General features: G+C 42.3%; 1 protein-coding gene across 1 annotated transcript in view; it reads left to right on the top strand.

The window, feature by feature from the left end:
- The window catches only part of apc2 (APC regulator of WNT signaling pathway 2), a 165,365-nt gene extending 154,217 nt beyond the window's left edge, over positions 1 to 11,148 (top strand). The window contains exons 13-14 of the mRNA XM_072243853.1: positions 777 to 991; positions 5,338 to 11,148. Coding sequence (XP_072099954.1) covers positions 777 to 991; positions 5,338 to 11,125 — 6,003 coding nt within the window. The 3' untranslated portion in view covers positions 11,126 to 11,148. The remainder of the gene's footprint in view (positions 1 to 776; positions 992 to 5,337) is intronic.
- The last annotated feature ends 1,173 nt before the right edge of the window (positions 11,149 to 12,321 follow it).

The following is a 12,321-nucleotide window of genomic DNA, read 5'->3' as shown; positions in this document are numbered from 1 at the left end:
ATGTTCAGTAGCAATGCAAAACAAAATGCATATAATATCGTAAATATAAAGTTGTCAGATTAGTGAGACTGCTGTTTGAATTCTCTCACAATTTACAAGAGAAGAATTCTGATCCAGTGAGCATAGCAGAGAAGGGGTACAAGATTGATTCAAAGTTCTGAGCATAAGTTAGAGACATTGGGCTCTTTACAATTGCAACAGATTATGGGTGTATAAAGGATATTAAATAGCATAGAAAAGCTAAATCTAAAGCAATACACACAAAATGCTGGAGGAACTCAGCAGGTCAGGCAGCATCGATGGAAATGAACAAACAGACAATGTTTCAGGCTGAGACCTTTCTTCAGGACTCAAAACCAATAGTTTAAATTTAACCATATTGACATGGTAGTTGAGATGGATATAAATCATGAAAAAAAAAGATCATGGGGTTGTCTAGAGAAAATTCCCTCAAGAAATTAATGTTCTATTGAAGGATCTTGGCACAAAACATTGCCTGTTTATTCCTTTCCATTGATGTTGCCTGACCTGCTGAGTTCCTCCAGCATTTTGTGCATGTTGCTCTGGATTTCCAGCATCTGCAGCATCACCTGTGTTCACAAGAAATGAATGCTTTAATAAAGCTCCAAGAGGAGTAGTAAGAACAAGAACACAGAGATTTCCAAAAGCTTTAAGGGTGGATCTGGCTGGTCGAGCTACAGAGGATTGAATGTCACTGTCTTGCATGATTCTGTGAACTCACATTCTGAATTTTGTGTTTTCATATTTCTCTCAAGGAATCAACACTCAAAAGCCTGCTGAGTGCCCTCTGGAACCTGTCAGCTCACAGCACCGAGAACAAAGTCGCAATCTGTTCTGTTGAAGGGGCACTGATTTTCCTCGTGGGTACCCTGACCTATAAATGTCAGAGCAATTCACTTGCCATTATTGAGAGTGGTGGGGGTATTCTACGGAATATTTCCAGTCTTATTGCAACAAATGAAGAGTACAGGTAACATTATCTTCTTAAAAATGGAAGTTAGGGTTGTGTGGTACAGTTAACTAATGTCTGAGTACATTGGCCACAGTCAAAGGTTTGTAAATCTATCTCTGTCTGCTGTAAAAGGCAGGATCTTCCAGTGGCCACTCATTTCAATTTGATTTTCTATTTCTCATTCCAACATGCCCGTCTGCGGACACCTCTACTACCATGATGAGGCCATACTCAGGTTGGAGGAGCAACATCTCATATTCCATTTGGGTGGCTTCGGACTTGATGGCATGAACATAAATTTCTCTAACTCCTTGTAAATTTCCCTTCTCTCTTTTTAGATAACCCATTCTTTTCTCTCTCTCTCACCCTTTCTCTTCTCCTCACCTGCCATCTCCTCCCTCATGGTGACTCTCCTCCTTCCCTTTCTTTTATGGTCCACCATCCATGCCTATTAGCTTCCTTTTTTCTCAGCCCCTTTACCTCTTCCACCTAAGACCTGCCAGCTTCTGACTTCAACCCCCTACCCCACCCACCCACCTGGTCTCATCTATCATCTTCCAGCTTGTAATCCTGTCCCTATCCCCACTTGTTTATTCTGGCTTCTGTCCTCTTCCCTTCCAGTGCCGTTGAAGGGGCTTTGCCCAAAAACATCGACTGTTTACTCCCCTCCAGTACTTTGCATGTGTTGTTCAAGCATCTGCAGAATCTCTCACGTTTGTGAATTCAGGCCCTATTCAGGATGTGATGTTGAGGCTCTATAAGGCACTTGTGAGATCACAAGTATTGTGTGCAGTTTTGGGCTCCTTATTTTAGAAAGGATATACTGACATTGGAGAGGGTTCACAGAAGATGCACAAGAATGATTCCAGGAATGAAAGGATTACCATATGAGGAACGTCTGGCAGCTTTTGGGCTGTATTCCCTGGAGTTCAGGAGAATGAGGGGGGATCTCATAAAAACATTCCAAATGTTAAAAGGCCTGAACAGATGAGATATGGCAAAGTTATTTCCCATGGTAGGGGATTCTAGGACAAGAGGGCATGACTTCAGGATTGAAGGACATCCATTTAGAACTGAAATGCGGAGAAATTACTTTAGTCAGAGGTGGTAAGTCTGTGGAATTTGTTGCCACAAGCGGCTGCGGAGGCCAAGTCATTGGGTATATTTAAGGCAGAGATAGATAGGTTCTTGATTAGCCAGGACATCAAAGGGTACGGGGTGAAGGCGGGGGAGTGAGGATGACTGGAAGAATTGGATCAGCCCATGATTGAATGGCAGAGCAGACTCGATGAGCCAAATGGCCTACTTCTGCTCCTATATCTTATGGTCTTATTCCAACACAAAATTCTAGTCTGAGATTCCAAAGCAATCCTATGGGAGAGTTGCTATACATGAGGTCCTATGTGTAAATGGACAATTGACCTGAACCTTCTTTTGCCCACTCAGGTAGGTATAAAAAGATACATGACCCTCTTTTAAAGAAAACAGTAGGAATGTTCTCCTGGAACAATCTTGCATGCACATATATCTTTCAACAACACATAATCGAAATCTAGGCATCATCACATTCCAGATCATTCAGATTATGCAGTCCGGATGAAGGGTTTTGGCCCGAAACATCAGCTCCTTGTTCCTCTCCAATAATGCTGCCTGACCTGCTGAGTTCCTCCAGCATTCTGTGTGTGTGTTACTCTGGATTTCCAGCATCTGCAGAATCTCTTGTGTTTATCTTCACTTTACCGTTCATTTGAGCTTCCCAACTGCAAACTGGATGCTGCATTCACTACATTATAAATGTGACACTACTGAATGTTACTTGATTGGCTGTAAATCCCAAAAACTCCTGAGGCTGTGAACAGGATGATAGGAATCCAAGTTTTTGTTGTTTTTATTAACTGAACTTCACACTACACAAGCATTAGCACAAACTGACAGCTCAATGGTTCAGATCATTGATTTCTTCAAGTACCAACAAATATAAATAACATGTCCTCACTTTATGCAACAAGTACCACCTTTTTAAGGGCCTTCCTTATGATGCTCACAATTTATAAAATCAATTAATAGATTAGTGAAGTATAATATCCAATTGAGCTTTTAGATGTGACTTTTTTATGCTTTAAGATCTATTTATGTTATACCATGCTGGAAAATACAACATAATAAAGCCTGCTGAAGGGTCTTGGCCCAAAACGTCAACTGTACTCTTTTCCATAGATGCTGCCTGGCCTGCTGAGTTCCTCCAGCATTTTGTGTGTATTGCTTGGATTTCCAGCATTAGCGGATGTTCTCTTGTATGTAATAGAGCCATTGCTACACCAATAACAATTCGCCAGACTTAAGAGAAGTTTGGATAGTTTGAGTCATTAAGCACTACAATAGAAATAGGCTCTTTGGCCCATCTAGTCCTAGCCCTGTTAATCTGCCACATACTATCTACTCTCACCTGGACCACAGTAATGAGTAGTGTTTTAGAGCATATGTTACGTAATTGACTGATAATTAAACATGAGTACTCCAGTAGATACTGAAAGGAAAATATTCATATCAAGTGAAACCTGCTATCTGTACAGTTCAGGACTGAAATCTACTGTGAGCAGATTGCTTTTTTGGTCTGTGCAGAGACTCATGAGAATACAAATCAAATTCCTAAAGTAATTTCTTGCCAGTAGCATACAGGATGGTATATATAGAGAGAGACAGGCTCCTGAGCAATAAATAGTCCGGTCCAGGCTATCAGTAATACTACCAACACCAGTGTAAAGGGTACAAAGAGCTTGCTTTACAATGTTCCCTTCAATGGAAAGAGATATTGCACCGGATAGATTTATCCATGGGACCAATGAGTCACTTGATTTTTCTGCACAGTGGAAATGTAAAGGGCATGAATATCAATGCGATTGAATTGAAAATAAAGCAAAAGACAGCTTTTTGGAAAGCGTTGAGAAAATAAAAGGCTATTTCAGTCATTATTGAGGCCTGCTGATTTCCTCCGGCATTTTGTGTGTATTATTAAGTTCTGTCTAATTGTGTCTCATGTCATGCCCTTTAAAAATCTAAATATTCCTAAATATTGACCAGATTTTGTGGTTGGAATGACATTAACAATAACTTCGGAATTCCAGCAGATGGATAATTAAGTGCGACAATCTGAACCAGACTCAGGTTTAATATCACTGGCATATGTTGTGAAATTTGTTGACTTTGCGGCAGCAGTACAATGCAATACATGATAATATAGAGAAAAATAAGTAAATCGATTAGAGTAAATATATAGATATATATAGCTGATGTTTCGAGTCAAGTCTCTTTATCTGCTCACCCAGCATTCAATGTTTCCTTCAGTATTTGTTTGTGTTGCTCCGGATTCCAGAAGCTGCAGTCTCTTGTGTCTGACAAAAAATTCAGTCTCTTAAAGAAATTGCTGTAAAGTATCATGAACATACTACTACTACAACTACTACGTCGACTCAGGCCTAGGGGGCCGGCGTTGGGCACGATGATGGACTCTCCACTTCTCCCTCTCCCTCATCAGTGTGTTCAGTTCATCTACATTAGCCGCACTGCTGTCTTCTAGGAGCGTGTTGACCATAGTCTTGGGAGGGCGCCCAGGGTTCATCCTCCTGTGCTTGGGCTCCCATATGATGACTAGGCTGCCAGGTAGCTTGGGGTGGCGTAGACAGTGCCCCGCTAGTTGCAGTCTTCTCGCTTCAGTTTTAGTGGAGAGCATCGGTAGGTTGTATATAACATAATACACTGTTATATGAGGTATAATTGTTCCCCCTCACCCTGGGCCTTAATTAATGCTTAACCTTAATATTATTTAAACAACAAAGAAGGGGCAGCAGAAATTTACTGGGACGTTGTCTGGTCTGGAGAAGAATAATTCTGAGGAATGATTGGCAAGTCTGAGGTTGTTTTCTTTAGAATAAAGGGAACTGAAGGAAAATTTGCCTGAGGTGTATAATATATTTTTCCAAGGTGAACAATTGTGAATTATTATCCCTTACATAGAAACAAGAGGACAAAGAACTGTTAATTGTTGGAAGAGTTAGGCAGGAACTGGAGAATTTATTTGCTCTTACTCAGTGAATGGTGGACTATGAGACTCCCTGCCTGAAATGGTGGTAGAGACATAAAAAAAACTCCTAACCACATATAAAAAGTACCACATGACCTACTGGGTAAGCATGGGCACTGTGGGCTGTATGGCCTCTCATTGAGCTGTAAGTTTCTAAGAAATGGACTATTCCTGTACTTTCGTAACCTTGCTTTAAAATGTAAACACTTTTGGATTGCTTTCTGTTGGCTAGCTGTTGTACCATTAAAATCAAACACTTCAATCTGTTTACTTTATCTTTTAGGCAAATTCTCCGTGACTACAACTGCCTGCAGACCCTCTTGCAACATCTGAAGTCCCACAGTTTGACCATTGTCAGCAATGCTTGTGGGACCCTGTGGAACCTTTCAGCTCGAAACTCAAAGGACCAGGAACTGCTGTGGGACCTGGGGGCTGTCAGCATGCTGAGGAACCTGATCCATTCCAAACACAAGATGATAGCGATGGGAAGTGCAGCTGCCCTGAGGAACCTGTTGACTAACCGCCCAGCGAAGTACAAGGATACCACCATGATATCCCCAGGCTCTTGCATGCCCTCTTTGTACATGAGGAAGCAGAAAGCTCTGGAGGCCGAGCTCAATGCTAAACATTTAACAGAGACTTTCGACAGCATTGAGAAACTTAGCCCAAAGCATTCCAATATCAACAAGCCGCTTAGACACATTGAAAGTCTGGCCAAGGACTATGCTTCGGACTCTGGATGCTTTGATGATGACGAGGGTCCCAATATACCAACTGGATTAGAAACTGGAGGGCTGTCCATGTTGTCCATGTATCTCAACTCCTCCTTCCTTCAAGGGCAAGCCGTGTCCCGGTGCCGTAGTACTGGAAGATGCTCCGAGTCAGAAAGGGATCTTGACGGGAAACAAATGGATGCTCAGAAATTCAATCCTGCCACTGATAATGTGTCGATTGCTGCAGAGAGACTGGTCAACCAAATATCCACCACTGTGGCCAGAATTGACAAGATAGTGGAAGATATGTCGAACATGCACACCTCCTCAGAAGACAGCTTCAGCCTTAGCTCAGAAGATCAGTGCCTCGACTGGCAGTCTGCCTTAGATGACCTGAATGAACCCAGGACAAAGTCTTCATCACCCCGTCACCTTGCAGACACTGTTAACTTAGGGAGACGGGAGACTCGTGGGAAAATGCAAGGCATCTTGGGTGCCAGGACAGACTACGCCAACTTATCAAGTGATAGTCTGGAGTGTTCTAATAGCACTGGTGAACTTGACACAAAAAATCACATGAGCTCATCCAAGGAATCCGCAAGTACAGAGCAGAAGGAAGAACTTCCTATGTATCAGAAAAGACCGACTAATCTGGACCTAAAGAATGGAGAGAGCCATCAGATGGATAGAAAAGATTCTGATGGACAGCCAAGTTCCAGAGAATCCAGTACTTCATGGAATGATGTCTGGGGGTTAAGAAAAGCTGATGAGATAAGCAAGAAACAATTTTCACCCCTTTATGAAAGGACCCACATGTCTTCGGTCACAACAAGAAGCAGTCCTAGCCCAAGCCCAGGAAATTCCCTGACCCCTCAGAGTTCATCGAGCAGAAAACAGGCGTGGGTGCATCCTGGGCTTTCACAGAGTACTAGAGATTTGAGTCAAGGCCTCTCCAGCACATCTGCTTGTACACCAGTCTCCAATGACCAGGAAACTTTACAAACTTACTGTGTGGAAGATACCCCAATTTGCTTTTCACGTTGCAGTTCATTGTCATCCCTATCATCTGCTGAAAATGCTCTGGATGTACAAATTGGTAGTGAAAATGATGTTGACAGTGATTCTTCCCTGGAAATAATTGGCATAGAGAAAGAATCACCACTGACATCCGAAAAGCCTATAGGTGATGAGTCTATAACCACAGAAGAGATGCAGCTCAAGTCCAGTGATCATTCATTTAGCATTGCATCCCAGCCTATTGAAATACCTTGTCCAAAGCATGAAAAATTTTTGATAAGGAAAAGAACTGCTTCCAGAAATATGGATTCCAGCCCTTCGAGTCCATCTGACAATTATTTGCAAGAAACCCCGCTGGTTTTAAGCCGGTGTAGTTCAGTCAGTTCACTTGGAAGCTTTGAAAGTCCATCAATAGTCAGTTCCATTCAAAGCGACCCCTGCAGTGAAATGGTAAGTGGTACAATCAGCCCTAGTGATTTACCCGACAGCCCTGGGCAAACCATGCCTCCAAGTAGAAGTAAAACCCCATTGCTGGACCAGTTGGAAAAAGATGCCAGCCAAGCCAATAACCAATGGGACAGTGAGATGAAGAAACACATGGATATCAATGAATTCAAGGAGCGTTTCCAACTTCCTCCAGACATTGACACAATGTTGTACTTCACGCTGGAGAAACCAAATGAAAACTTCTCATGTGCATCAAGCCTAAGTGCGCTGACCCTTCATGAGCCCTATATACAGAAGGATATTGAACTAAAGTTGATGCCTCTTCTCCAAGAAAAGAGCTGTTTCAACTGTCTGGCACAAGAAAAGAGAGAAGACATCAGGGAGGAACGGAGCGCTGATGGAATGGAGAAAACTGACAAGTTGGATAGCATCTTGGAGAACTCTGACGACGACATTGAAATCCTGAAAGAATGTATAAACTCTGCGATGCCAACCAAGTTCAGAAAAGTGAAGACCTCACTCATTTCCGGCTTGTCCACTCAAGTGTTGCAATCGAAGAAGTCGCTCCCGCTGCCCGTTTACATGCTGCTGCCAGCTCATTCTCAGCTGGATCCAGCTGGGCATGGCGCCTCCAAAACTGACACCCTCAGAGAAGATTCCTCATACTCAGATTCTGTTGAAGGTACGCCGGTCAACTTTTCCAGCTCAGCCTCTCTCAGTGACGAGACACTGGAGTATCCTCAAAGGGAGTCTCCCACTGTGGCAAAAGTTCAACCTGAAATAACTGAGAGAAGAGAACTGATTCCTGCGGAAGGACACAACACTGATGACCTAGAAGTGCCAATATCGATCAGAATGCATGATAAAAGCCTTGAACAAGGGAATAAATACAATTTAAATAGAAACGAAGTGTGTCCTCATTCCAGCTCAATCTCAAGAGCTCAATTGCATTTTAATGTCAACCAAAGGGAGGTTCCTAAAAGAAATCAGAACTCTCTACCTCTGCAACAGTGTCAAAACCACAATGTTTCTGGATTCCAGTCAGGATTGACTACAAAGGTCTTAAGGAAGGAACAAAGTACACCAAGGCACCTGGTGAAATTGGATAAAAAGGAAGACAATTGTAAGAGTACAGACGATGGTGAGCAAAGAATGGACATTTCTGGTGGAGAATACATTCATGGAAACTATGCCTTTCAGTCCATGCGCCACACTACTCCCACTGAAGAGGCTGTTTATTGCTTTTATGAAAATGAATCTTTAGATAGGTTAGGTGTCTCAAAACAGAAAAACGGGCTGAAAAATGACTATGAGGAAAATGTCATCAACCAAAACGTAGAAACAAAGAATGAACCAAACCACAACTATAAGACAACTACAAAGTTCAAAAATGCTGGTGTAGTCAGTAAGAATGAGCGGGCGCTAATTACAGATGAAAGCCCGCTTTGCTTCTCCTTTAGTTCCTCGCTGAGCTCTCTGAGTGACATGGAGTTGGAGGACTTTCAAACGAAGACTCGCAAGTCATTTGTAAAATCGAGGAAAAAGTCTCAAAGTTCCACTTCCAAATCTTTCAGCAATGGATACTCATCCATGCCAACAACAAGGGATAGCTCCCCAAGCTCACTGAGTTATGATTCTGAAGACGATCTCCTGCAGAAATGCATCAGCTCAGCAATGCCAAAGAAGAGGAAACATTCTTCAAAGCAGAAATCTGAGAAGTCTGCAAAGCAAAGCCAAAAGGGTAACGCGCAAACCCACACTGGTGTGAACATTGCCTGGGATTTGCAGCAGAGGAACGATACAAGCCGAGACCTTTGCAGCTCGTTGTCAGATCTGACATCTCCTGACCTGGAAAGTATTGAGTGGAAAGCTATTCAAGAAGGTGCCAATTCCATAGTCACTAGTTTGCATCAGGCAGCAGCCTGTCTTTCAAGAGAACCTTCCTCAGAATCGGATTCTATTCTATCGTTTGTGTCAGGGTTGTCCATTGGGTCAACACTCCACTTTACCCTCGAGAGGAAGGACAAGAAAAGGGCACAGAAAGAGCAAACCCACGACTTAGAGGGTGCCGACTGTGCTGCTAAGCAAGGGAAGAAAGTAAATGATCACAAAGCAACTGCAGGTAAATCCTCCAACACTAACAAAGGTTCAAACATACCTAAACAACCATCCCGGGCAGTAAGCTTACCTGTGATCTTCAGAGGAAGGACTGTGATCTACATGCCTGATATGTTGAAAAAGTCCAATAATGCCAGCCTTTCTTCAAAGAAAACAATGCCCAAGAACAACACCTCCAGCAAAAATCCTAACCAGACTTTTAGGTCTCGAAGCTTGCACAGACCTGGACAAACAACAGAGAAAGCTGACACAACCCCGCCAAAACGAAGCGTAACTCCACCTGCAAGAATACCAAGGGGCCCTTCTAGGGGATCATCAAGGAACTCAACACCATCCAGGCAGCCCCAGAGGAATTTAACCACATCGGTACAGTCCAATAAGCAAGGAGCAAATGTAACAAAAACCAGCATAAATAAAATTGACCAGAAACCGAGACCGCATGTCACTTCCTTGCCTTCCACTCCAAATATTAGGTCTCCATCAACAGGGAAAGTCATTCAAAGGTCACCAGTCCAAACATCGAACTGTCAGGTACCATGCAAGCAAGTAACTCCAGTGAAAAAGCTGCCGACCTTTCAAAGGAATGGTACTGCTACGCCGAATAAGAACCAAGATTCGAAGAAGGTCATGCCTCCAAACAGGCTGGACCTGGTGAGGATGTCCTCAACAAAGTCAAGTGGCAGTGAATCAGATAAGTCCAACTTTGTGCGCCAGCTGACATTCATCAAGGAGTCCCCTGGCCTTCTCAAGAGGCAGAAGTCTGAAGCTTCTTCATCTGAGTCGGTCTCATCATTGTCTCAGTCTGCATCACCAAGGAGAAGCAAATCAGATTTTCAGGCAGCTGTCTTGCGTTCTACACAGTGCCAGGGCCTAAAGGTTGCTAAACCAGTCTCTAACATGAATGTGAATGAACGGAAGGCCGTGTGTAAAGAATCGGCACTCCGGAATGAGAAGTTGTCGCGGAGACCGAGCTCAGAAAGCCCCTCGAGGCTCCCTGTGAAAAACAGTGCGGCCTGGAAGAACGAGCACTTTAAACGGTATTCATCGTCCCCTCACATCAACGTTTTACAGCGGGCAGCAAGTCCATCTTCCATTCGCTCGGCATCATCAGAATCCAGTGACAAGACCAGGAGCGAAGAGGAACCTCGAAGAGCTGAGAGACTTGCCAAACAAAACGAACATCAACTGAGAAAGAATCAGCCCAGCTTAAAGGGAACATGGCGAAGAATCAAAGATGAAGACATTCCATATTTTCTCAGCAACTCTCTCCCACCTTCTGCAATGGCACTGGTAAATAAATCAGAATCTGAGCCGCTGCCAGGCAAAATGGGAGCCATGGAAACGAGAACCAGTGATGCTTTCGTACAGACTGAAGATTTTCCAATTTCAAAAACAAATTCAAGCACATCACCTACATTGGAACTTGTCCCTCACCTTCAACAAGCTATTCCCAGGAATATCAGGAGCAGGCCATTTATTGGGAAAAGCTTAGAGACTATATATGGCATCCACTCAGCTGAACAGGAATCTGATGCAGTGTTACTTATGAGGAACAATATAACCACATCCTCTGAGAGTGAGAGCCACACTACAGCCCCAAGTCATATGCATTTCAATTCTAGTCGACATGGTTCTCCAAGTAGAGCTGCTCGAGTGACTCCTTTCAATTATATACCCAGCCCCAAGACAATAAAGTCAGACAGTGGATCTCTCCAGCCTCCTCAGATTCGAGCACCTATTATTAATGAGAAAACAGTGGCTAAGGTGCAAAGCTGAAAGCCAAATGGAATAATGGCTTAAGTACTTGATTGTTTTGCATTTTTTCACTTTGAGTGGTAAAATCTATCAATGGTGCATTCATCCATAAATGTACACCAAGCACAGCTTTAATTGAGGTACAAATGCATGCATCATATACTTTAGTTCTACCATCACCCATCTTATTATGGATTATCAATTGACTAGAAGACGTTACAAGGTGAAGTAGCTCCACCTGTGACATTATCTACAAAGTTAACACTCATCTGTTACTACTAGTTGACTGCAACAAATGGTGATACACAGCAGCAAGTGATTCATTTGCACTTGTGAATATAAGAAAATGCATTGTTCCAAGGATAAGGTGTCATGCAAACTTTGATCAGTCTCATCTCAAGCTGGCCTCTGAAAATATTAGTTAACTAGTTAGGTGGCTAACACACATGATTAATCAGAGATTCTGAGGAGTTCATAATTGAGTTCCCTCCAGGAACAAAGATAATTAAAATCTATATATATCTATATATAAAGCTAATCATATTTGTAAATGTCCAATAATTGTTGCAGATTCAATGAATATTTCAACTTATATTAACAATTTTTGAAGGACCAATGTATCTATAATGAATTTGTTTGTCAGATAAGATCAAAGTTAACTCAGAAAAAAAACTTAGGTTTGCCAAATACATCTGTACCATTTGATTACTGGAGAACTAATATTATTGGAGAACTAGTTAAAGAATTAGTCTTTTCCAGCCAGGGCTGTAGAAGTGGAAGGAGGGAAATGAGGAATGAGCACTTTGTTTGACCTCAATAGAAGCTTACACTTGCCTCCTCTTACAAGGTGGCACTTTCTGACCGGGCAGCTTACAAGTGCAGGACAAACAAACTCAGAGAAAATACTGAATTAAAACATTAATAATTCGTTCCATGTCCATAATCAACAGACAATCATTAACACACAAAAACAGGATTCTAAAAGGACCCTATCAATTTCCAACCATGACTACTTAAGTTTTTTAATGAAACTTACTTCTTGTGAATTTATTTAAGGTGTTAAATTGAAGTTTTTCTTTATGTCTAATGTTACAAAGTTGTAAGGATTGGTTCATTTCCCCTTGCGATGTTGTGCTGTCTGGTTTGCATTCATATAAGGCAACAGTAAATGACAGGGATACAAACAGATAGTTTTATCCAAAGAACTATTTCAATCT

Source organism: Mobula birostris, chromosome 26, assembly GCF_030028105.1.
Source record: "Mobula birostris isolate sMobBir1 chromosome 26, sMobBir1.hap1, whole genome shotgun sequence".
Taxonomy (NCBI): Eukaryota; Metazoa; Chordata; class Chondrichthyes; order Myliobatiformes; family Myliobatidae; genus Mobula; species Mobula birostris.
This window is presented reverse-complemented; position numbering and strand designations above follow the sequence as displayed.